This window comes from Ahaetulla prasina, chromosome 6 (assembly GCF_028640845.1).
Source record: "Ahaetulla prasina isolate Xishuangbanna chromosome 6, ASM2864084v1, whole genome shotgun sequence".
NCBI lineage: Eukaryota > Metazoa > Chordata > Lepidosauria > Squamata > Colubridae > Ahaetulla > Ahaetulla prasina.
The window spans coordinates 65,445,086-65,470,281 of NC_080544.1; the positions used below are offsets into that span (position 1 = coordinate 65,445,086).

The following is a 25,196-nucleotide window of genomic DNA, read 5'->3' on the forward strand; positions in this document are numbered from 1 at the left end:
GAGAGTGCAGCCTGGCTAGCAAAATTTCTTTGAGGAAAGGAGAGATCCTGAGATCACCCACATGTATTTTGAACACCTGCCCCTCCCAAGTAGACTGCAGGAACTGAAGTTTTTTTGCAATCAGCTAGGGAGATGAGCAGCTGGGAATTGATGGATTCCAACTATTTTATTTATTTATTTTTTCGTATTTTTATACCGCCCTATCTCCCTAGGGACTCAGGGTTGTAATGTAGCCTACATCAGCATAAAGCTTGGCTGAGCCTCATTTCTTAATCATTTTGGAATGACTTTTTACTGCTTTTCAAATATTAACCACCTTTGGAATGGCACCTTTTATGGCATTTACTGGTCTTTAATGAAAGTAGTATGAAGCAGAAGTTTAAGGATTTAGAAAAATCATTTTGGAGCAAATAAATGGCAAAGGGTGATTAGAGTGTTGTTTTTAGAAAGTTACAAATGGACTTAAGGTTCTAAATAGATTTGAAATTAATTATAAGAATCCTCCTGTTGAAAATAGCTGTTGTTTTGAAGACTAGGGAAAAAATAAGATGGGCCTTTGAAACTGTACAATAGAGGTAACCAGGAAGAAATAAAGATTACAATGAAAGAAGTACACTTAAACTCAACTTGCTAATATAGAACAGAACAAAATAACATTGGATACATTGAAGGATATTTGTGAACAATTAACTCAACTTAATTTTAATAATACTGTATTTCATTATATATAGACTGGCTGATGTCTTAATAATTAAAAGGGCACACAAATAACCAGCCAAAAGAGTGATTTTAATAACTTTTCTAAATTAAATTTACAAAAGAAGCCTGTTAAAGGATTTTGTGAGAAGAAAAAAAGAAAAAGAAAACAAATTCTAGGGCATTATTTGAAAGAATTAAAGAGTAAATGAAAGTTATATAAAGGTGGATTATTTGGTTAATGTTAAAATAGATACTGTATGTTGCTACCTCTGATAACCCTTAATTGACTTCTGCTGACTAGAACTAAACAACAAGATTTAAAATTTTGTGTATAGATAAGAGATGAGATATGGGGGCTCCAGTGACGTCACCCTCCTGCTGGGTGCTCAAACAGAGCACTCCGTGTTAGAAGATTGTAAAAGTCAGTGAAACAGAAAATAAATCACTGTTCACTGAGCTTAGCATAATCTCTGGGTGAAAGAGATTATCAGAATTGTGGAAGAGTGGCAGGTCTGACAGGGGGTTTGCTCTTAAGAGCGAATTTTCCTGGATTTATGACCCCACCGAATTCCACTCCTTCCAACTTCAGCACGCCCTGTTTTTATCAGGAAAAGGAGAGATCCTGAGATCACCCACATGTATTTTGAACACCTGCCCCTCCCAAGTAGACTGCAGGAACTGAAGTTTTTTTGCAATCAGCTAGGGAGATGAGCAGCTGGGAATTGATGGATTCCAACTATTTTATTTATTTATTTTTTCGTATTTTTATACCGCCCTATCTCCCTAGGGACTCAGGGTTGTAATGTAGCCTACATCAGCATAAAGCTTGGCTGAGCCTCATTTCTTAATCATTTTGGAATGACTTTTTACTGCTTTTCAAATATTAACCACCTTTGGAATGGCACCTTTTATGGCATTTACTGGTCTTTAATGAAAGTAGTATGAAGCAGAAGTTTAAGGATTTAGAAAAATCATTTTGGAGCAAATAAATGGCAAAGGGTGATTAGAGTGTTGTTTTTAGAAAGTTACAAATGGACTTAAGGTTCTAAATAGATTTGAAATTAATTATAAGAATCCCTCCTGTTGAAAATAGCTGTTGTTTTGAAGACTAGGGAAAAAATAAGATGGGCCTTTGAAACTGTACAATAGAGGTAACCAGGAAGAAATAAAGATTACAATGAAAGAAGTACACTTAAACTCAACTTGCTAATATAGAACAGAACAAAATAACATTGGATACATTGAAGGATATTTGTGAACAATTAACTCAACTTAATTTTAATAATACTGTATTTCATTATATATAGACTGGCTGATGTCTTAATAATTAAAAGGGCACACAAATAACCAGCCAAAAGAGTGATTTTAATAACTTTTCTAAATTAAATTTACAAAAGAAGCCTGTTAAAGGATTTTGTGAGAAGAAAAAAAGAAAAAGAAAACAAATTCTAGGGCATTATTTGAAAGAATTAAAGAGTAAATGAAAGTTATATAAAGGTGGATTATTTGGTTAATGTTAAAATAGATACTGTATGTTGCTACCTCTGATAACCCTTAATTGACTTCTGCTGACTAGAACTAAACAACAAGATTTAAAATTTTGTGTATAGATAAGAGATGAGATATGGGGGCTCCAGTGACGTCACCCTCCTGCTGGGTGCTCAAACAGAGCACTCCGTGTTAGAAGATTGTAAAAGTCAGTGAAACAGAAAATAAATCACTGTTCACTGAGCTTAGCATAATCTCTGGGTGAAAGAGATTATCAGAATTGTGGAAGAGTGGCAGGTCTGACAGGGGGTTTGCTCTTAAGAGCGAATTTTCCTGGATTTATGACCCCACCGAATTCCACTCCTTCCAACTTCAGCACGCCCCTGTTTTTATCAGGGAAAAGGAGAGGAATGTTGCTTCTGCTCTAGAGAACTTATTAAATTGATTGATATTCCAAGCAGACGGGAATTTCACAAGCGTTCGAACTTTGATGTAGAATCAGCACGGCAAGTACCGACTCCCTTTTTGAAATTTGAAACCTTTCTTTGTCTTTGATTAATTGACTTTTAAAATGGCGTCTAAAAGTGAAAGTAAAATTTTTTAGTACGATGAAGCAGCGTTACTTGTGGATTGTTACAAACGGAGTTTTTTTTATACTGAAAGGAGGGAAGGAGAGTTATTAAGTTTGAATTCCTGATTCTTTTGAAGACAGAATGGCAGCTAAACCTTTAAAGCCTTCTGGAAGAAGGGATCTGAACCAAGTCTTGAGGAAATATTGAAAGAACAATTAAAACTTTCTGAAGATAGGCAAAAGAGATGATGGAGAATTTTAATGCAAAAATAAGAGAAGATATTCTTATGGCAGTACTTGGACTGAACGCCAAAGAATTGAAGGATTGGAAGTGGAAATGCAACAGATCTCTCAGTCAAATAAGTATTTAGAAGATGAAATGAAAGGTGTTCAGAAAAAAGTGGATCAAAATGAAGATCAGGTTGTGATATTACAATATAAACTTATGGAAGGAGCTCTTAGAATTCGTGGTATGCGAGAAGAGCGTGGAAGACTTAAGAAAAATTATATCAGAAGCATTGGCTGAATTTATTGAAGCGGACCCCAAGAGGTAGCTTACCAAATTGATAAAATATATAGAGTTAATTCTTGGATTGCAAGACAGAGAAAGCTTCCTCGGGACATTGTGGTTTATTTTGTGAAAAGGACTATGAGAAATCAAATTCTGCAAGTTTCATATCAGACAACTTTAAAAATTGGAGAACAGGAGTTGAAGGTGTTGAAAGAGATTCCTTCAAAGATGTTAAGAGACAGGAAGCAATTTGCTTTTTTTACACAAGAACTTAAAAAACATCAGATTCAATTCAGATGGGAGGTGCCAGTTGGACTGACACTATTCTATCAAGGAAGGAGATATAGAATTGACACGGTTTTAAAGGCAAAGGATTTTCTTTCTACAGTTTTGAAAGTCGAAATAGAAGTGATAGAAAAACTTCAAGAGACTCAAGAAGGCGTGGTGACCCAAGAGCCTTTATTGCTGCCAGTATTAGAGGAACCACAAGAGCAAAGGGTGACAAGAGGAGCCCTTAAGCGTAAAGAAGAGCAACAGTCTCAAAGTAAAAGTCAGGATCCCATTATGGAAGCTGTGGGAGGAGCTAGACGGAAGATACCGGAGGAGGAGCTTCCGTTGTCTGCTTCAAAGCTTCAGGAGGCCAGTAATGGCAAATAGAATCTTGTCATGGAATGTTAATGGCTTGAATTCAGCTCAGAAAAGAAGGAAAATATTTCACTACTTGAAACAATTTAAAAATGATGTGATTTGTTTGCAAGAGACACATATAAAATTATCAGACCAAAAATATTTAATTAATTCAAAATTGGGTAACCATTTTGTTGCATCAGCTTTGGAAAAGAAGCATGGAATTGTTGTATATATCAGGAAGGATATACCAGCTAAGCTAATTGAGGCAGATATTCAAGGAAGATTTATTGCTATTGAACTGGTGATAGATGCAAAAAAGACTTTGTTGATAGGTATTTACGCACCTAATCAGCAACAAGAAAAGTTTTACAAAATGTTACATGAGAGGTTGACCCTCTGGGATTATAGTTCGTTTATTTTATTAGGAGACTGGAATGGAGTAATTGATACAAGAAGGGATAAGAGAACTTCCTCCAAGAAGATACCTATACATGCAAAATTACCAAAATCCTTTTTTGAAATGATGGAAGACTTTGAGTTTAGAGATATATGGAGGTTACGGAATCCAGATGAGAGAGATTTTACTTTTTTTTCTGATAGGCATCAATCTTTTTCACGCATTGATTTTATTTTAATTTCTAATGACTTGCTTTCTAGGGTGAAGAAAACGAAGATATTTTCGAGGTGTTTAACTGACCATAGCCCAGTATGGATGGAATTATTACAAGGGAAAAAAGGTGGTAGAACATGGAGGTTGAATGAAAATCTGTTTAGATATGAGGATAATGTAACTTATTGTAAGAAACAGTTAAAAGAATTTTTTGATTTTAATATGTACAAAGGGACACCTATAGGAACTGTGTGGGAAGCGAGCAAAGCGTTTATTAGAGGATATTGATTTTATTTGGACAACAGGCAAAGGAATAATAAACAAAAGCAGCGTAGATATTTGGAAGAAGAAATTCAAGGAAGCAACAGTTATTAATTCAAAACCCACAAGATCATAAACTTAAAGAGGCTATAAAAATATTACAGAGTCAATTTAATATGTTAATAGCAGACCAGGTGGCAACGAATATACAATATGCTAAACATAATACCTTTTGTAATGCAAATAAACCTGGGAGATGGTTGGCATATAATTTAAGGAAGAAACAGAAAGCACGTGTCATACAAAAAATAGAATATAAAGGTAAAGAGACATATCAACAGGATAAAATTAAAAGGCATTCTCAGAATTTTATACTGCACTATATGCAAAAGACAAAATATTGGATAGGGACATTTATGATTATTTGAAAGATTATAAGGTGAATATTCTAACATTAGAACAGAGGAGGAGCTGAACCGGCCGATAGCTACTGGAGAAATAGTGGAGGCAATTAAACAATTAAAATGGGAAAACCCTGGTACAGATGGTCTTACAGCAACTTATTATAAAAAACACAGGATGAAATATTAGGCCCACTTAAAGAATTATTTAATCAGATACAATTAGGGTGGGAATACCCCGTCATGGAAAACATCTTTTATTTCACTGATACCGAAGAGGAGCAAGACTGCTCTAAACCTGGTAACTATAGGCCGATTTCACTTTTAAATAATGATTATAAGATTTTTGTAAAAATAATAGCAAATAGATTAATGTTAGTTTTACAACAAAGAATTCATACTGATCAATCTGGTTTTATAAAAGGGAGGCAGATGAGGAATAATGTTAGACAGATTATTAATATATTGGAATATTTGGAAAAGAAGAATACTTCAGCGGCACTTATTTTTTGGATGCAGAGAAAGCCTTTGATCGATTGCATTGGGATTTTTTATTTAAATTAATAGAGAAAATGCAATTTGGAGACTGTTTTATTAGAATAATTAAAGCGATTTATGGAGAGCAAACAGCACAGATTATAGTAAATGGTAGTTTGACAGAAGTTATTAAGATTGCGAAGGAACAAGACAGGGATGTCCCTTATCACCATTATTGTTTGTTTTGACTCTGGAACCATTATTAGATAAAATACGAGAATTAATGAAAATAGAGGAATTAAGATTAGACAATATGAGTACAAAGTTAGAGCTTTTGCAGATGATGTAGTGGTTACGTTAATGAATCCTATAAATTCAAGTAGATTTTTGTTGGAAGTAATTGATAAATATGGAAAGGTATCAGGATTTAAAATAAATCAGAATAAACAAAAGTGATAATTAAAAATATGTCTATACAACAGAAACAAAAACTAGAGGAAATGACAGGATTTGAGGTAGTAAAAAGGTTAAATATTTAGGGTCTATATTAGCTCATCGAACAAGAAACTTTATAAGAATAATTATGACTTGCTATGGCAAAAAGTTCAGAATGATATGAATGGCTGGAAGAAATTGCAGTTATCCCTATTGGGAAGGATTGCGGCTATTAAAATGAATGTGTTACCTAGATTTTTGTTTCTGTTCCAGATGATACCTATAATTAAAAAGGATAAAAATTTGGAAGATTGGCAGAGTGGGATTAATAAATTTATATGGCAGGGTAAAAGGCGAGGTTAAAATGAAAATAATACAGGATTCACGGGAAAGAGGTGGTTTAAGAATGCCTAACTTTAAACTATATTATGAAGCAGTAACCCTTTCAGTAATAAGTGACTGGTTTAACTTAACAGAGGAAAGAATTTTGAATATAGAAGGTTATGACTTGTTATATGGATGGCATGCGTACTTATTTTATGAAAAAAAAGTGGATAGGGCTTTTAAGAATCATGTGTTGAGAAGTGCTCTTTATGGTCTGGAATAAATATTCCTATAAATTAGATTATAAGATTCCTATATGGGCGAGCCCTAGACATGCAATAGAGAATATAAATATAGAACAGAAACAGGAAATGATTACATATAAAGAACTTTTGTATGCTGAAGGAGGTAGATTGCAATTAAAATCATTACAGGTATTAAAATGAAGAAGGAGGAATTATACTTGGTTTCAATATGGGCAAATAAGTGCTAGATGGAAAGAAGATCAAAAAATTGGTATAATGCAAAGGGAGGAAAATTTAATAAAGCAAATTAGAAATCAGACCCAGGAGCATATAAAGAGATTGTATAATGTGTTGCTTGAAATAGATTCGAAAAGGATTTGGTAAAGGATTGTATGATAAAATGGGCACAGAATATTCAGGAACCAATAATGTTGGAAACATGGGAGAAAATTTGGGTTAGAAATGTTAAGTTTACACAAGCACAGAATTTAAGGAAAATTTTTATAAGATGTTTTATAGATGGCATTTAGATCCCAAAAATTATCATGTATGTATCCTAATATCCAAGCGAAATGTTGGAGGTGTGATTGTGATGATGCTACATATTTTCATATTTGGTGGACTTGCAAGAAAATTAAGGTCTTTTGGATAAGAATTTGGTGGATTATTCAAAATGTACTGAAGAAGAAGATAAAGTTCCTGCCACAATTTTTCCTTTTGGGAATTATAATGGATTGTACAGGGATTGAGACTAAATTGATTTTGAACTTAATAACAGCAGCAAGACTGTTGATTGGACAATACTGGAAGAAGAAGAGATACCTACAATAGAAGAATGGATATTGAAAGTTATTAATTTGGCTGAGATGGCTAAAATCTCAGCGTTTTTAAAAGACAATACGCAGGAAAGATATTTAATTGAATGGAAAAAATGGATTGATTATCTACAAAACAGATATCAGATTAAGAAATATCAGATTGCCTTTGAATAATTAGAAAGTTATTTTATGTAATGGGGAGGGGGTTGGGAGACGAAAAGCTTTGGATGTGGTTATTTGGATTGGACTTTACCTTGTGATTGACCCGGGAAGCCGGGGGTGGGGGAGGGAGGGGGGTGTTTTGTTTTGTTTTTTTTTTTTTGGGAGGGAGGGGGAAAAAAGGGGGAAAATGTTTTTGTTTTTTGTTTTTTTTAAAACTCTTTCAATAAAAAAAAAAAAAAAAAAAAAAAAAAGAGATGAGATATGGGGAAAAAGATCATTTTTTGTAGTTTAAGAGAAAGTAATGTTACTAACATTGTTATTGTATATATACTATTTTAGTATACTAGTATAATAGTATACTACTATTACTTATACTAAGGAGGAAGTTACTTCTTTATGTTTGTTTTCTTTTTCTTTACTATATACTTATTTTTTATTTTTCTATTTTTTATTTCTATTCATTTTTCTTTTCTACACTTTCTTTTTTCTCTTTATTGTTTTATTTCTTTTAGTTTGTATTAGCCTTTATCTCTCTAAATGTAGCATTTAATAAAATTATTACAAAAAAAGTGTTCTCTTATTTACTGCAGTTTGAATGCCTGTAAAACTGGGAAATGAAGCTACTTCCAAATAGTAGATTCTTTAATAATTGGCTTTTCCATTTAATGAACTACAGAAATGTATGTTAATCAGCCTCGTGAGAACCTGGTGACTTGTTGTTTGATAAACATGGCTCCATGGCTTAGGACCCGGGTACTTAGGACCCATAAGCGCTCCATGGCTTAGGACCCGGGTACTTACGGGACCGCCTGCTGTTACCTTTTGCCTCCCACCGACCCGTACGCTCACACAGAGAGGGCCTTCTCAGGGTGCCGTCCGCCAAGCAATGTCGGTTGGCGGCCCCCAGGGGAAAGGCCTTCTCTGTGGGAGCTCCTACGCTTTGGAATGAACTTCCCCCTGGTTTACGTCAAGTGCCTGATCTTCGGACTTTTCGCCGTGAGCTGAAAACGCACCTATTTATTTAAGCGGGACTGGATTAAAATTTTATTGGGGTTATTTATATTTTTATATTTTAAATTGTTTTAAATTTTTCGGCCACATCATAATATGTTCCTTTTAAATTTCTTTTAATTTGTATATAGTGTATTTTTACTTGGCTGTACACCGCCCTGAGTCCTTCGGGAGAAGGGCGGTATAAAAATCGAAATAAATAAATAAATAAACATAACTGGTGAAACTAAGTTTATCAGAAATAGCATGTTGACATATTCCAGACATTATTCCTCTTGCAAATGAACTAGGAAAGAATAGACAAATAGGTCTACTTCTAGTCCATGCTAGGCTCATGTATTTCACCATAAAGTCATTTATTAAATTTCTGCAATTTGAAAAAATGCACAAACATTTGCATGTACATTTCTTTACATGTGCCATTATGAACACGGTTTTGAACTGTATTTTGAACACAATTGTTATGATGAGACATACATCCTAAAATTCAGGAAACTGCATAATCAAAAGAATCCTTACAAGTCTTTGTTGTTCCAGAAGGTAATTAGCCTCTTCTCTTTCCTTTCGGTATTGATCTTCCAGTTCCTGAAGCCTAAAAATAGGAATGAAAAATCAACAGTATAGGATCAACAATCAGAGACAACATCTACTTTCCACAGCCCTTTCATTTTTGGCACCCCAAAATGTCATTTGACCACTTATATAGGAAATAAATAAATAAAAATGATGGATTTCCTGATGGGCAGAGCCTGTCCGGAAATCTCAGAAAGAGATCATGCCCATTCCCTTTGGCCCTGCTCCTTGGATGTCTATATGCAAAGAGTTTGACCTACCATTTAGCCAGGACCTCTTAATTCTTGATCATGAGTTGTTTTATATTTTTATTCTTACTCACCTCTGTTCCATTTCCTGCTTCATATCAATGCCTTGTTTCTCTAGCAATTCCCTCTGGGCAAAAGCCCAATCCACTGGTTCAGCAGGAGTTTCTGCACAAGGTGTTCGTTCCCTCTCTTGCCGTGCCTGCTCCGGATGATTAAATCGAAATACATGGCTTTTCCCCATGATGATGCGATTTCCTATAGAAAGGGGGAGAGGACATATTTAACAGGGATGTACATGGGATTGTATTTCAAAAGCTATCCAATCCAATACTAAAATGATACAATAACTCTGTTGCAGACCTCTATCTCACATTGCATATAAGATGCAAGTTATGCAACTTGACTGCATAACTGGTCAAACACCAGTATATTTAGGATAACGCAATTTTTCCTTCAAACAATCATTCTTATGAATCTGTCATAGACTGGCAAGCAGTCAGTCTGTTAAAAGGCATCTGTTAAAGCACTTGATCTTTATGCTAAGAATCTACTGCTCTTAATGTGTTCTCTTAGAAAGTGAAACTACCTGATCTTAAGATGCTGGGTTCTGTAACTTTCTTTCCATTGACATAAGTATCTGCACCCTCACAAGGTTCCAGGGTCACAATAGCTGTAAAAAATACAAATGGAATTTAGAAAGTCAAAACTATTGAAGATGTTTTATGAAATATGTACATAATTATCCTCCAATGTGCGGTTAATAGCGATCTCCAGCTCTAAAAAATATGAGGAAGTGAAGGTTAGTTATAGCAACTTAACCCTGTTAAGGGTTCTATGTCACATAGATCAACTGCAAAATCTGGAAGTTGATACTTCTCACAATTATCACACGCAGATACCCTTCAACTTCAAAAAGTAATATTGATTATTACTAAATATCTATAATACCTAGCTCCCTGGGCTGTGCATAACACTGCTTCTGAATTTTTGAAAATTGGTTTCTTTCCTTAGTATATTTCCAAATATTTCATTCAAAATCATGAGTTCTTCATTCTTTGGTTTGTTTTAAACACTCTGCTAAAATATTTAGATTACTATGATATGAAAGTCCTATAATTGTTCTTAGTAAGTTATGGTTATAACAGCACTAAGTGTCTATATGGTGATCATGGGTTGCTCATGCACACCCCACTAGGAACAGGGAAGAACTTCTGCAAATGTTGAGTTTTTCCATATAAGTATACCTTCACTGCCAGATTTAGTGTCACTTCGGAATATGCAGTGCTCTTCTTTGATGAAGTGACCACTAAGTACAATGTCCTGTCTCCTCTCACCATCTTCTCGACCAACCCTGTTGAAGATAAATCTCAATTATTCAGGGACCAGTGATCCAAAACTGTAAGGCATTATCAATAGTTTATTCCAGTGATGGGTTTCAAAAAATTTTACTACCAGTTGTGTGAGTGTGGCTTGGTGGGTGTGGCATGGCTTGGTGGGCACGGCTTGGTGGGCATGGCAGGGGAAGGATACTGTAAAATCTCCATTCCCACCCCACTCCAGGGGGAGGTTACTGCAAAATCTCCATTTTCTCCTGATCAGCTGAAATTTGGGAGGCAGAGAATAGATGGGGGCAGGGCCAGTCAGAATTTTTACTACTGGTTCTCCGAACTATTCAAAATTTCCACTACCGGTTCCCCAGAACTGGTCAGAACCTGATGAAACCCACCTCTGGTTCATTCATTGCAAAAAGTCTGTTATGTACTCCTAACAAGCAAGTAGTAAAATTCAGGGAACATTACTGTAAATAATTGTATAATATACTAGTTCTTATTTTACTAGATCAGTTTGCTTGTAGCCATATTAAAAGCAATGATTATGACATGGGAACTTTGTTACCTGGTTATTCCATCTTTAATGTAATACAGAAGGCACTCAGACATCAGTGGGTCTTCATTTAAGTTGACCAGATGTGGTGTCTACAAAAACAATGGAGAACAGCGATGCACCTTTGGCCATGGAGAGATTTAACTATATTTTCCTATCACATCCACTTCATTGAGAACAAACTGGGTCATAGTATCAATCCTTTGGCTGTTATAAAAATGAACCATCCACTAACTTTTCATGTCAAGCTGCATACTTTATTAAAAACAAAATATGCAACTGATATTGAAAAACAATATAGAGACACTGGTATGATGAATTCCAATCCTGATCAAACACACCAAGCACAACAGAAAGTATTCAACCTCCTTCTTCCCACAGTCACAGCTGCTTCCCTGAAAACCTCTCACCATATTTTTTTCTTCCTTTTTAAAAATCCATATAAAGATCTCAAGAATTATTATTTAGGATTAGATTTAATTCTGCCCCTCAGCATGATCCCCTATGAATAGGATTTCACACAGTTACTTTTTTTTTAAAGGACAGAAATTATATCACAGAGCTTGCCCCTCAACTGCTTAGAGTAGTTGACAGCAAGAAGGATAATCAACATTTCTATTGGCTCAAGAGTTGCACATGTTTTCGCTGACATGCTAAGTGTCACACTCTAAAAATGGGTGCAGCTACTTTATTTTTCTTTATTTTAATACTTTATTTTATATTTTTTAGGAGTATCAGAGTTAACCAGTTGGCATATTTCAAAGTGGTTATGATGAATATCTAGGGGAAAAAAGTATCAAACCTTTTTAGGAGAAAATACCCCCAAGGTACCACCATCTTCTCTCATAGCCACTCCCATTTCTGCCAGCAAAGCTTCTCTGAAAAAGGAAGGAAGGAAGGAAGGAAGGAAGGAAGGAAGGAAGGAAGGAAGGAAGGAAGGAAGAAGAATTTTTGAAAATTTTGCTAAAACAAGATAGCATAGTAAGAGATGATTTAGAAATAAGGGCCAACAGAATCAAATAAGGCATTTTCTGAATTTTTGACATGTCGGGCCGGAAAGGTTTGCTATCCACTGGTACTGTTAGACTTCAACAACTCTCTCCAACAGTTGACATGCTTTTAATTCATATATAAAACTAATCTTTAAAGGGAATCTGAGACTTTCTACTCACCACAGCTAATTTACAGATTGAAACATCATTCATGTGACTGTTCTAACTCAAATTTTAACAGGAAATTGTTATGTTATAGTGCCATCACATGAGCTATTTTCTTATCACAGTTATAAAGGATGATGTGGATACCCTTCCTGAAACAATATTGAACTGGAAGGTATTCCATTCAGCCCCACAAAAACTCTTTTGTTTTATAAAATAATGCTTCATGTAGCACTATCAGCCAGCAGCTATAAAAGTAAGAGTTAGCTATCAAAAGAAAAAGATACTATGACAAAATGTTGAACCTTGTGGCATTAACAATGTTCTAGACTAGACTAGCTGCCTTATTCCTACCTCTCCATACGAATTGCTTCTGTTCTGCGCAGTTTTTCTTCCCATGTTTCATTCAGCTCCGCAATTATCTTCTCCGTTTCCTGCAGAATTCAAGTTAAATATGAATGTCATGACTATCATGTGATTAAACCAAAAATATTTTGTCTAAAATATATTAGGTTACTGTTACTCTACAAAGGCTTCGGCAATCTGATATTCTCCAGATGTCTTAGAACAGATTTCTGCCAGGATGAGAATTCTAATTTATCTACATCTTAATATCAGTAGCCTGGGGAACAATATTATTATGGTGTTGCACTTCTATAGTATACAAATTTTAAATGAAGCTATATGTTTAGAAGACACAAATCAATCAAATAAACTAAGACTATTTAAATTGTATGTATGTGTGTGTTCAATTTATGAGCTACCCATCTTCAAACCAACTCTGGGTGGCAAACAATATATAACCATTAAACACAACACAAAATAAAACAAGAGGGGGGATCTGGGCATCAGCCCCAAATAATACACATCCATGTTGAACCCATCCCTCATAATCTAGGACCTAGGAGTACAATGAGGTCTTCCAACACTTTACAGCATGTCAATACATAAACAACTAGCTTTAAAGTCTAGCAACAAGACTGTAATGCTGTAAATCCTGTCAATAAAGTTAGATCTAGGAGGTTATGATTGTGCAAATATTATTTTGTGATTGTAAATACATTATGCTGTATATTGATTTTTAACGCTTTTGTGTAATTTTAACTGCTGCTTAATTTTTATGTTGACTATATTTTTGATTGTGGTTCAACTATATCAGGAGAGTGCATTATAAATAATTCTTTGTTTGCTTACTTTATTTTCCCTTATAATTTCAGAATTTTTTTTTTATTTGAATTTATATCCCGCCCTTCTCCAAAGACTCAGAAATAGTATGTTGGAATAAAATAGTTCTTTATCAGCTTCTTGCTGAAAATGGGGAAAAATTAAAATGCTTATTTCCAGATTTGATGATTGAAAAAAGATTGAATGAGGAGCTAATAGGATTATTATAATGTTAGAGAGGAGAGACGGATGATGAGGTTTTTTTGTAATTGCTGTAAAGAAGAATGGACGTTGTTTCTTTTTTCTCCTTTCTTTAACTGTACCCTTTTCTGCACTTTTTAATTTTAAAAAGAATAAGATAATTTAAATTATTATAATTGGAATCAATGTCATGTTGGAACCTAATAATACTTGTTTCCGCTCTGCTTTCTACCTCATTCTCTCCATATCATTACAATACAAACATGGTCTTCTTCATAATGGCTCTTACCTTGAGTCTTTCAATGGCTTCTTCACTACCCGGAGCAAACATGATCCGCTCATGTAGACTATTGACTGAGGCAGCTCGACTGGACAAAGCGGAGAGTGAGGAGGATGGGCTCATTCCTACCAAGGCATTGGTCACTGTGGAGAGATTGTCATTCCGTTGACTCATATCTGCCACTCTACGATTATCATTATTGTTCTCAAAGTCGGACATGTCTATGGGATTCAAGGGGGGGAGAAAGAAAAGGGAAAGAAACAAGACAAGAAGAAGGAAGGAAAGGATAGAGAAAAGAATTGCAGTTGGGAAATAGCAACATGATGCAATGAGGAGAAAGATAGAAATTCAACATAGAGATATGCAGATAGTAATGTAGCTGGAAGGGCCAGGGCTGGAACTTCACATTAGCTGGAGTGTTCACACTACGCCCTGTGCAAACCTCTCTTAAAACTGGTACAGCAGACTTTGCTGATTCCTGTGGTTTGGGGAAAATAGGCAGCATTTTTAAAAAAAGAAAAAAAGAAACTCTCAGCTATTATTCCAGAGCCATCTTGTCTAATAATATGCTAGGCAGGAAGAATTGGTGACCATGTCCACTAAGGCCATGTATGAGGTATCAAAATTCCATACCACATAAATTTTTAAGCCAGCTGGGTTATCTTGAACCAGTCACTTTCTCTCAGCCCTAGAAAAGAGGTGACAGCAAATAATTTCTGGTGGGTCAAAACCTTGCCAAGAAAACTGCAGGGGCATCTTCAGAGTTTCTGAGAATTGGGTACAATTAAACATAAGAAAAAAGAAATTCCTACATTTATGGTCTATTTGCATAAAGATTGTAGGAAAGGTCTTGAAAGGTCTAATTCAGAAATTTCTTATGAATGAAGATGCTGAAATAAGTAGAAGTGCCAATCTAATGCAGGGATATTAAGGAAAAAATGCTATGTTTGTCATACAAGATGCACGCTCCTATAGAAGCTAAATAGAGTTTCTCCTCTAACTGTTCTCTCGAATGTCCTTCCTTCTGCAGGTTTAACTGAATAACAATATAATTTCAGCATCCAACCAACATTTAGTCATTTAAAACATTTTTATACCAATATTCGTTAAAAGCCATCTTGACAAATAGAAGTTTAAAAACAAAAATAACGATGACTACGCTATTTTGATCAACATTCTCAGTGAAAAAAAGAAAAGTAAGAGGTTGCCTTAACAGGATATTCCTTTTTTGAATGGTTACAAATATGTTTTTATTGGGCAATTATTTATCTCAAACGTGAAATTTCATACAGATTTCAAACAATATTGTTTTCCCACTATTTCTTCAATCTTTTTTTTTAATATCTTATGTCTCTTCAGGATTTTAAAATCAATGCACAATATTTTGTTGACTGGTAGTACAGTGAACTACTTATTTAGAAGGATCCTCTGATTTGTGCAAATCAGATTAAAAAGGGTGAATTTGTAATGTTTGAAAACTGATGCCCAAAATTGATATTCTGTTTCCTTATTTGCACTTCTTAAACTGGATAGACAGGAAACAGTGATATGTACTTTATTTATAGTATCAGAACGGGAATCACAAATTTTGAGATTTATGATGAAAATTTTGAGTTTTACAAGGCAGAAATCTCATTTTATCAATAAAAAGTAAAGTTTCCCTTAGATTATGCAGCTCCTAGTGACATTGGTAATAAAGAAGTACTCTTATTTTTTTCTCCAGAAATTGTTTTGACTTCCCACTCTAGCCAAAGCCTATAATCACAAGATAGTCCTGCATCCAAATCCTCACTAAACCCTGATTAGCTTTCAAATCAGCTAAGGTTAAGTAGGTGCTGCTGCCACCTGTTTTGTTTGTGTGTGTGTGTGTGTGTGTGTGCACACGTACATGGAATGGACAAGAGTGTGTACAAAGGCAGGAGTGTATGTAGATAGACATATGATAGATAGATGATATAGATAAATAGAGAGAGAGAAGATAGATGATAGATAGATAGATAGATGATAGACTCTCTTAGACTTTCCTGACAACTCTTTTTATTCAACTAGATATTGCAATTCCAAACCATCTTGGCACATGGAAGGCCAAGACTAAAGAATAAAATAGATATCAAATTATTGGGAATGGACATGGGAAAACTGTAGATCTCTGATCAGGACTAATGGTTAAAATAACAGAGACCCAGACAAGTTATAAGCATCTGCAGTCAAAGTTTAAAATTTCAATTGCATACATCATATATCTAATTTATATCTGATGTTATTCAGCAGATTAAAATGGGAGGGGCAGATCCTATGCGGTTCCGCAGGGAAGATAGGCCTGGATGTGGGCAACTGGAAAGTTCTGTTTGCCAATTTGATCAGAGCGTAGGCTGAACTGCTCAAAATAGAGGCAGAGGCTCCAAGCCTTCTAACATGCCAGCAAAAGCCAGATTGCTTTACCAAATGCAGTCAGCAACTGAATTACTCCCACAGCATTCGTAGTAGGTACAACTGCTAGTAGAAGGGCCAAACAGAATCACTGGTAATACTTAAGCCAATAGTGGTTAAAGCAGATATTTTATTGCTTTGTGGCTGGGTGTTTCCTTTCCTTTAGCAAAACAAATTCATTTGATCCAGCTCCAGCAGAAGCAGCAGCAGAGATAGCAGCAGCACAAGCAGCAGGACGCATAGTTACAGCACAGAGAAAGGAATCTCAAGAGCAAACTCAAAATGAAAATATTTCTGGAGTCAAGGAGATGGAGTAGAGTTTATAGGATCACCAGATAAAAAACAATCCAGCTAAAGTGGAATGCTGCAGTGTCTTAATTCAAATACAACATGGTCTGAAATGTATTTGGATATTAAATTGATTTTTTTTCTATGTAAGGTCCAGAAAACAAAATCTCTCTAAAGCATGTTCTGGAAAGACTGTGGGTGTCCTTGGACATTCTGAAGGAGAGAAATGGCATTTTTGTGGAAGAAGTATTTAGTATTCTAATATGAACACTAAAACTCAACAAATCAGTATCTTGCCACAGTTCTGTGCACTTAATAACAGCAGTTTCCATGGATTGCTTGTATTTAGTAATAGGGTTGGATTCCTGTAAATGCCCACCTCTGCTCTTTGAAGTAGATATATATATATATAAACCATCTCAACACCTGCCCTAAAATGAAAAGGTTTTCCCAACATTTGCTATTGAATTCATTTCTCATGCTGTACTTCTGTTCCTTTGCTTTGACTGAGTTTGTCAAAAGCATTGAAGCACACAAAATACCAGCCATGGGAAATACACACATTTAGGTCCTCCTGGAACAGGATTAGCTAAGAGAGATAGGAGAAGGGAGTGGGAAGACAAAGAAAACAAGAATAGGTTTATCTTGTAGGAATAAAGAAACAGCACCTGAGGGCCTTTCCGCAAATACAGAAACTTTGAGGCTTACTCCTTGGGTTTTACATAACTAGCTCACTCTTGTTTTTATGTAGTGCAACCTCCTTATAAAGGGGCAGCCTTTCCCTGATTTTATTTTACATGGGGAGATGTGTGACCCCATACTCTATAAAGAGTTACCACATGAAGTGCAAACAAAAAAATATGGATAAAATAATTGGTGAAAGAGGCAACAAGTTCATGAGAAGGGGAGGAAACAACTACACTCATTTCCATCAATAATATGGCTATCATCCCATGAAGAGTCATGCCATTCATTTAGCTACTATACTTTTCATGACAGTTGATTTAGTTTGGATCATCATATCTTCTTAGCCATAAAAAGGTTGTGCTTAAGAGTCATAGGCAAAAATAAATCAATCCCACAGCAAAATTCGGATCTATAGGTATAACAGAGCAACAATATGTTCAAGCTGCTTATTGCCCCAATAAGGAATTGACTGGAAAGGCCATGAGATGCATATCCTTCATTATCAAACAATTCCTTCCTTATTCACAGCTAAGGAAGTGCACACTGCTGTAGGCTGTAAAAAGAGAAACAATTTTCTGATTAGGATGTTGGGGGGGTTAAATAAATCCTATCATCGATTGCTAAATATTTTAAATAACTTTATATCACTATGGATGGATAATCATAATTGCTCAGAAGTAGAGGTGTAGAGGAATAATGAAGTTTATGATTGAAAGAGCCTCTGGTTGTAGACCACTGGACAGTTGGCAAAACTTTCAAAATATGTTAGGATAACAAACTGCTAGAATTTGTATTCAGCATGTCCTTTATGAACCTTAACACAGTCACTATAATGTGTGAAATTGTTATTGTCACTTCATGGTTGTCTAGTGGGCTTTGAGACTATGAACTGAAAGCAGGAACCATGTGGAGGTTGGATCTACAACTTGAAGAAGTAAACTGAGAAAGACAAGATGTAGACACACAGGTCAGCCTTAGCCCAATCCAAAGCACTGATACTCAACATACTATCTATGATATCTCCCAGGCCTTGGGAATACAACAGGTCTCTGAGGCGAGCCACTTCATCTTTAAGTTCTCTGATCAGCTTGTTGTTGGGATCCTCATTAATGACAGCATTGCATCTGATTTGCTTAGCACGATCTGCATATCTGTGGGGAAAATACACATTCTAAACAAAGTAAGGTCTGCTGAAAATATAGAATGTGAAATACATAAGATAATTTTAGATTATCTCTTTTACCCAGGCATAAAAACCTAAGCTATTTCTCTTAAAATGCAGGAAATATTCTCAATCAATCAAATAAGTAAACAAGTCACATCCCATATTTCTCTGTCAAAACTGGCCCATGGTTAGAGCGTATTTCTTTCTGCCACTATCTCTTCCATTCCCCAGTTAAAATTTGGATCACAGAACACTGAGGATTTTAACACTAGCCTTTCAAGCTACCAATATTTGTATTTCTAAACCTGAAAATACAAAACTCTTCTACAGAGAGACTCTCCAGGCACTGGTTAGGGAAGCATTTTGAGTCTCTCTTTTTCCTCAATCTTTCAACTCAATCAGAACTTCAGTTCAACTTGAGAGAGAAATTTGTCCCCATCACACAACTTTTACCCCTATGCATTGCCAAGCAAAAGATAGCATAATGAAGCTGTTCTAGGCCCTATGTGTAAAATATATATTTTCAACATGAATAAGGGATAAAATATATATTTTCCCTCCAAGAAAAATTCAAGAAAAAACTAGGATAATGCAATGAATGCAATGCTATTTCACAAAATGTAGTCTAGTTCATAATTAAAAGAATGAGAAACCTTTTATAAAAATTCTACCTTAAAGTGCTGAGAGTCTCATCGTAATTAATATCAGCAGGGCTGAGAGCAGCAACCATAGCAGTCCGGGAGTTACCACCTGCCCAGAGAACACACAACACAATGACTGATAAAATTAAATATCCACTTTCTGAGCTGTCATCTTCTTTCTCTTCTGTCTGCTCATTCATCCAGCTCTCCCAAATTAAGAAGACTCTTAACATTCATCCCATCTTTGTGTGAAGACTATTGGCAAGCACTTTAAGGAATTGAAAATTTTATTATTAGGTTTCAGACAACTCAACTACCTTCCTTACTCATAGAAATAGGAGCTGAATAAAGAAAATCATAAAAGAAGGTTTCACAACTCACAAGCAGAAGACTTGGGAGTTTCAGCATTTAGACCTTGGCTGAGAAATAAGATTGAATGTAGGCAACATGTTGAGGGAAGAAAAAAACCTACCTAGATTTTCTCGGAGCAGCCAAGTAAGTACTGAATCTCGATATGGAATGAAGTCTGACTTTTTTTTCTTCTTATTCTACAAGAAAGAGAGAATACAACATTAAACTGATACTTCTAATGTCTGTGTGAATCATAGTTCTTTAACCCTAATACAAAGGAAGAAAAAGCAGTAATCTCCTTTTAAAAATAGAATTAATTTCCTTCTCTAAATTCAACTATGTACATAACCAAAAAAGTTTCTTTTCTAGAGAAAGAATGTACATTCTTTAAGTGACTATCATCTTATAACAATCATGAAACATTTAAGATTTTCAAAGCTCAGGAAGACTTGCATTCTATTCAGCATGATTCTCATAGGAACAAAACTAATACAACTTACATAAGGTAGTTCATACTGTGCCTATGACTATACATTGCTCTTAAAATAACAAATTTGACCCTTCAAAATAAATTTAGCCAGTCTAGAATTGTTATCACATAGCTACCAGTCACCACAGAAATGAATGCTACTGAGTTTTCTGTTTGGCAAAACTTGCACGTTTTCCCCATGTTCTACTACTAAAAGTCACATAAGAAACCAAATTAACTCCTCAAAAATTATCTTGTAATTATTTTTAACTTTTCATTAATACTAATTTCTTACTGGTAATAATGTTCTCTCTTGCTTTCATTGATAAATCCAACCAGCTCTCAAGCTGTCTGTATCTGAGCAAGTGTTCTATTCCTTCTTTCATAATCAGAGATTTATTAATCCGTCTCCAACTTTTATTAAGCCTTTCAAATTGAGCTTTGCCTAGTTTCTTCCGCAACATGTATCTGCTTATAATCTCCGCTATTCTATAATGTCAAGATTTTAGTCTAAAAAATATTGGGAGGGCACCAGGCTGGGGAAGGTCACTTTGGGTGGGAAGTTATCTAATGGTCAGATCATCATGCAGTAGAATTTAAAATACAAAACGATAGCAGCACTGTTTAAAATATGAGGTGGATGGGCCTCATGTTTCTTCTGCATTGAGTCTCTGCACAGTATCTACTGTTCTGATGTGTTTCATTCCTCAAAGGCAATGAAACCAAATACGTAAGATTTAAAAAAATCTTTTTTCAATTATAGTTTTCCTAACCCTGACTATAACTACTCTATTAGGAAAATTATGGTTGAACTTGTTGAAACACATTTTTAATATTAGGAAGAAATACAACAGATTAATTTTGTATTATATTCCAGATGATGCTAAGACTAAATAAGAGAACAGCAAAGTCTATTCCATCCTTCATCATCTACATCCACGGTATGTACTATTTCAGAACTATTGCCAGCAGCAATTCTCTATTTACAAAAACAACTTCACTCACTAAAATATCTGTGTTTCTCTTCTGCACCCTTAGATTACAGAAATTATGCCCCTTAGTACCTGGACTGGATGACAATCTATATTTGGAATCTTGGATTTCTAAATGATGATCTGATTATGGTTTTTCTTTTCCCACTTACATTCTGACCACTTGGAACCTTTGCAAGTGACCTTTCTAGGGATTGGAATTGCATTACTCAAAGTTTTGCAATTAAACTCACTGGTATGTAAGTGTGACTGGCTTGCAACAGGACAATGAGGTTATCATCACTGAGTACATTGATGATACCCAACTTTACATCAGTATCCCAAAGAGGGCTACAAGTCCTAACCAAATATCTGCATAGGTAGATTTAATCCTAACAGGAGACGGTTATAATTGTCCAGAAGCACTCTGATTCTGTGGTTGGTTATAGCCCCCGTTTGGACCAGGATATTTTGCAATAGAGGCTCAAATCCATTACAGTTGTCCAAATTATTGTAATGTGTTCTACATGGGACAGTCTTTAAAAACAATTAGGAAACTACCTGCAAGGTGATGTGGTTCTATAAGAATCCTTCTCTGTTGTGATATACGAACTTAAAAAAAACACCAAGTGAAATGTTTGGACATGGATTATTTTCAGACAAAACAGCTTCACTCAGGCCTATCATTACTTTCCCAGCACAAATATTTACCTTATTTGGTCCTGAATCCTGAAAACAAAGCAGATACCAATTAAAATTTCATGATTTTATGTTACCAAAGCAGGTTTTAATAAATTGGATCTGAAAACTAAACTGTGACCCTATATCAATTATGTATCTCCTCCCAATGAAAAACATTTAACATAATCCAAAAACAGTGTTCATTTTATCATTTTAGAGTAATAGAGCAAAAGCAGACATGACTGAATCAAGAGACCAGAATCCATAACTTCACTCAGCCCCTGATTTTCTACATATCTTTTTATCTGACATTGCTGCGATGCCACAATATCTTCTCTGCCCATTTGCAGAAAAGAGAAAATACAAAGATGATTCAGAGAGAGACAGAAGATATGCTGGATGTTTGTCACAGAATAGTTGTTGGGTGTTCTCATCAGCCACCTTCTTGTGTTATTTGCATGAAGGGCTCCTGTCTAATTAAAAGAGGTTTGCTGCCCATCCTGATTTTGGTGCACTTAATTAAGCCTAAGGAAATAATTATCTGGACATGTGGAAGCCCAACAGTTGACCAACTGAAGAGATATTCACAAATATATCAGGTCCCTCTTTTAGATCTTCACCTAACATAACAAAATTAGGGAACAAAGCAAAGGAAACAGAGTTGATGGCAGGGACAAAACACACAGTCCCTTATCCACTTCATACTGCAGAACATCTTCATACATATAGATGTGCATAAATACCAATAATATTACATCTATAATGTAAACAGATGTTTATAATTTATTTATTTTCCTTGTTCACGTGCATATATCACGATACTTTGAAATGTCTTAATCTTTCTAAAGTAGTAAACCTGTGAATTCACACTGTAGATGTAGATGTGTACTTGTATATAAATCTGTAGATGTGAATTCAAATCTGTGGGCGTGAATTCATACAGTTGTTATGTTCCTCCATAGGCAAAAATAGAAATTAATGTATCAGTATCAAGACAGTGATAAGTAACCTTCAAAATAGTCCTTGATTAGTTTAATTTTAATTCTGAGGCTGGAGTCCTTGAATATTTTAATCTGTATTCTCAGGCTTCCACAGCAAAAGAAGCTGGAGGTTAATAAAGAATGAATTCTTTATAAGGTTTCTTTTCCATTAGCAGATTAGTGACTTTTGACTTTTGGAGCAAAACTAAATATGGTATTTTTTCCCCAGAAATCAAATGGCTGAGTAATAGTTTTACTGAAGCATCTGTGAAATCAATTGGGAAAATAAAATTTTGTATTTTAATTGTAATAAAATGTTCTCTACTTATCTCAATAGAAGTCTTACCATTTCAGCTAGAGCAGAGATCACTTTTCCTAAGGTTGTTAGTGATTTATTGATATTTGCTCCTTCCTGTGAAAGTAAGGATACCCAATCAGTGTGGGGCACTGAATTTTGATAAACATTTTGCACAAAAACATATTTAAGGTGCTGTATCACTAACTCAGCAGAACCACCAGGATTTAGAATTATATCACACATTCAAATATCTCTTTATTTATTCAAAGCTCCTGGTGGATAATTTTGCTGTTCTTTCTGATAAAAGACCTACTACATATATATATATGTATGTATGCCAATCTAGGATGTCACTGAAGAGTTCCGTCTTCCAAAACCATAAAAATTTTATTTTAGGATTGCACTCCCAGAATTTTTAGCCAATACTGCTGGTTGTGAATTCTAAAAACTGGGTTCCTAGCACATCAGAAGGAACCAGATTGGGGAAGACTGAAACAAACCAATCAGGTTTTGGGAACTGTGTCCCATATAGAAAATAACAGTATGAGTAAATACAGACAACATAAACGGTAGATGAATAACAATTGTTACAGTGAATTATATCATAGTTGGTTTGCTCTTCTCACACTTCTGGCAAGTCTTTCATCATGCAGAACTCTTGCCTCATCCACATAATTATATAATAGGAAAGATGATCCTATGTAATATTTTTTCATGCACAGACTTCCCTTGTTTTCTGAGCACTTCTTTCATTTTCATTTTCCAAACCATAGAAAGGCAAAGAAACAACACTAAGAAGGTAAAGATGTAGGAGCTACACAATATATTTTGATTTATAGTACTACAGGTTTTTCTATCAAGATAAATTTATAGCTTTTCAAAGGATAATCTCATTGAACAGTTTTCAAAATTAATCCTTCCTTAAGCAAAGATATTTACATAAGTATCTCCAGGTTTGTTTTTTTTCCTTTACCTTAAGTCTTGTGCCTTTTGCTCCTGTGGAGTCAGCCCGTTCACTTCCTGCAAGATCCACCAAGCTGATTTTGCTGACCTGGAATGAGCAAACAGATTAAATATCGCTTTATATCCAACACGATATCTGCCTCTCAGATTATTCTCTAGCACTTAGGCATGATGGAATATTTGATATTATTAAAGGAAGTCTAAAAATTGAGAAAAATAAAATAACAAACACAGTGTTTTAGCAACCCCACCGTTCAGAAAACAGCCATCTCTGGGATGATCCCAGATTTTACTAAACTGACTTTAATCCAGAAAAACTCAAGGCAATGTACAAGAAAGCAGCAATGAAGAAAGTAGGCTTGGATAACTCATATGGTGGAATAGGCTCAAATGATAGTGGACAATATTTGTGATTAAAACTGTCCAAATTCTTAGCAACCATAATACTCCCAAGAATCTGGAGAGCACATCTTTAAGCAGGAGTCATGCGTTCAGGAGGACCTCCAAAATGTGCACAGGATCAGTCTGAGGCAATGCAACCCCATCCAAAATGAGGTTTAGCTTTATCTTTAGATTTGGTTTCCAGTATTTATCTATTATCACTTAACTTTTGGTTTCCAGTATCACTTAACTGCTATCACATCAAGCCCCACAAAGGTCTTTCTGTTTATATTTTAAAGTGTTGGCTCCTCCTGCACCAACCTTTCCCTCCTATCTTTTCTCAACGCAGAGAAAGACTCTCTATGGATATGAGACCAAAATTAAAGGGGGGGAGATATTTTCCTTTTGCTCCCTGTGCGCTTATGCTTTTTACTACTCTCTTCATTGTATTACCAATTTAGTCCAACTGACAGCTGAGCTGAGAGTCTTTGTGATGGCTGGACAGTAATTACAAATGAGATGCTATCAGACTGCACGCATGAATGCTCTTGGCCAAAATATCAATGCATACTAATTTTTTTCAATTCACCTTTTCAGTGGTGATGTCTGTCTCTGCATCGTGTCTCTTCTGGGTGAAGATAATATTGAAAACCGCATGCGAGCGGCTGCTGGTTTCATTCATATTAGTGGCTGCTACTGTCCTATTGAAGAAGAGTAGCAGGGAATGTACTTATATTTCTT

At 35.2% G+C, this 25,196-nt stretch overlaps 1 protein-coding gene across 1 annotated transcript in view; it reads right to left on the reverse strand.

Moving 5' to 3' along the window:
• KIF1A (kinesin family member 1A) overlaps positions 1-25,196 on the reverse strand; it is a 109,367-nt gene that overhangs the window by 47,985 nt on the left and 36,186 nt on the right. Inside the window, exons 7-21 of the mRNA XM_058187548.1 lie at positions 25,045-25,156; positions 24,085-24,162; positions 23,160-23,225; positions 21,864-21,881; positions 19,834-19,909; positions 19,392-19,470; positions 18,564-18,706; positions 14,160-14,293; positions 12,860-12,939; positions 12,151-12,226; positions 11,361-11,440; positions 10,709-10,815; positions 10,051-10,134; positions 9,539-9,719; positions 9,163-9,235 (exon numbers count right to left, since the gene is read on the reverse strand). Coding sequence (XP_058043531.1) covers positions 9,163-9,235; positions 9,539-9,719; positions 10,051-10,134; positions 10,709-10,815; positions 11,361-11,440; positions 12,151-12,226; positions 12,860-12,939; positions 14,160-14,293; positions 18,564-18,706; positions 19,392-19,470; positions 19,834-19,909; positions 21,864-21,881; positions 23,160-23,225; positions 24,085-24,162; positions 25,045-25,156 — 1,387 coding nt within the window. The remainder of the gene's footprint in view (positions 1-9,162; positions 9,236-9,538; positions 9,720-10,050; positions 10,135-10,708; positions 10,816-11,360; positions 11,441-12,150; positions 12,227-12,859; positions 12,940-14,159; positions 14,294-18,563; positions 18,707-19,391; positions 19,471-19,833; positions 19,910-21,863; positions 21,882-23,159; positions 23,226-24,084; positions 24,163-25,044; positions 25,157-25,196) is intronic.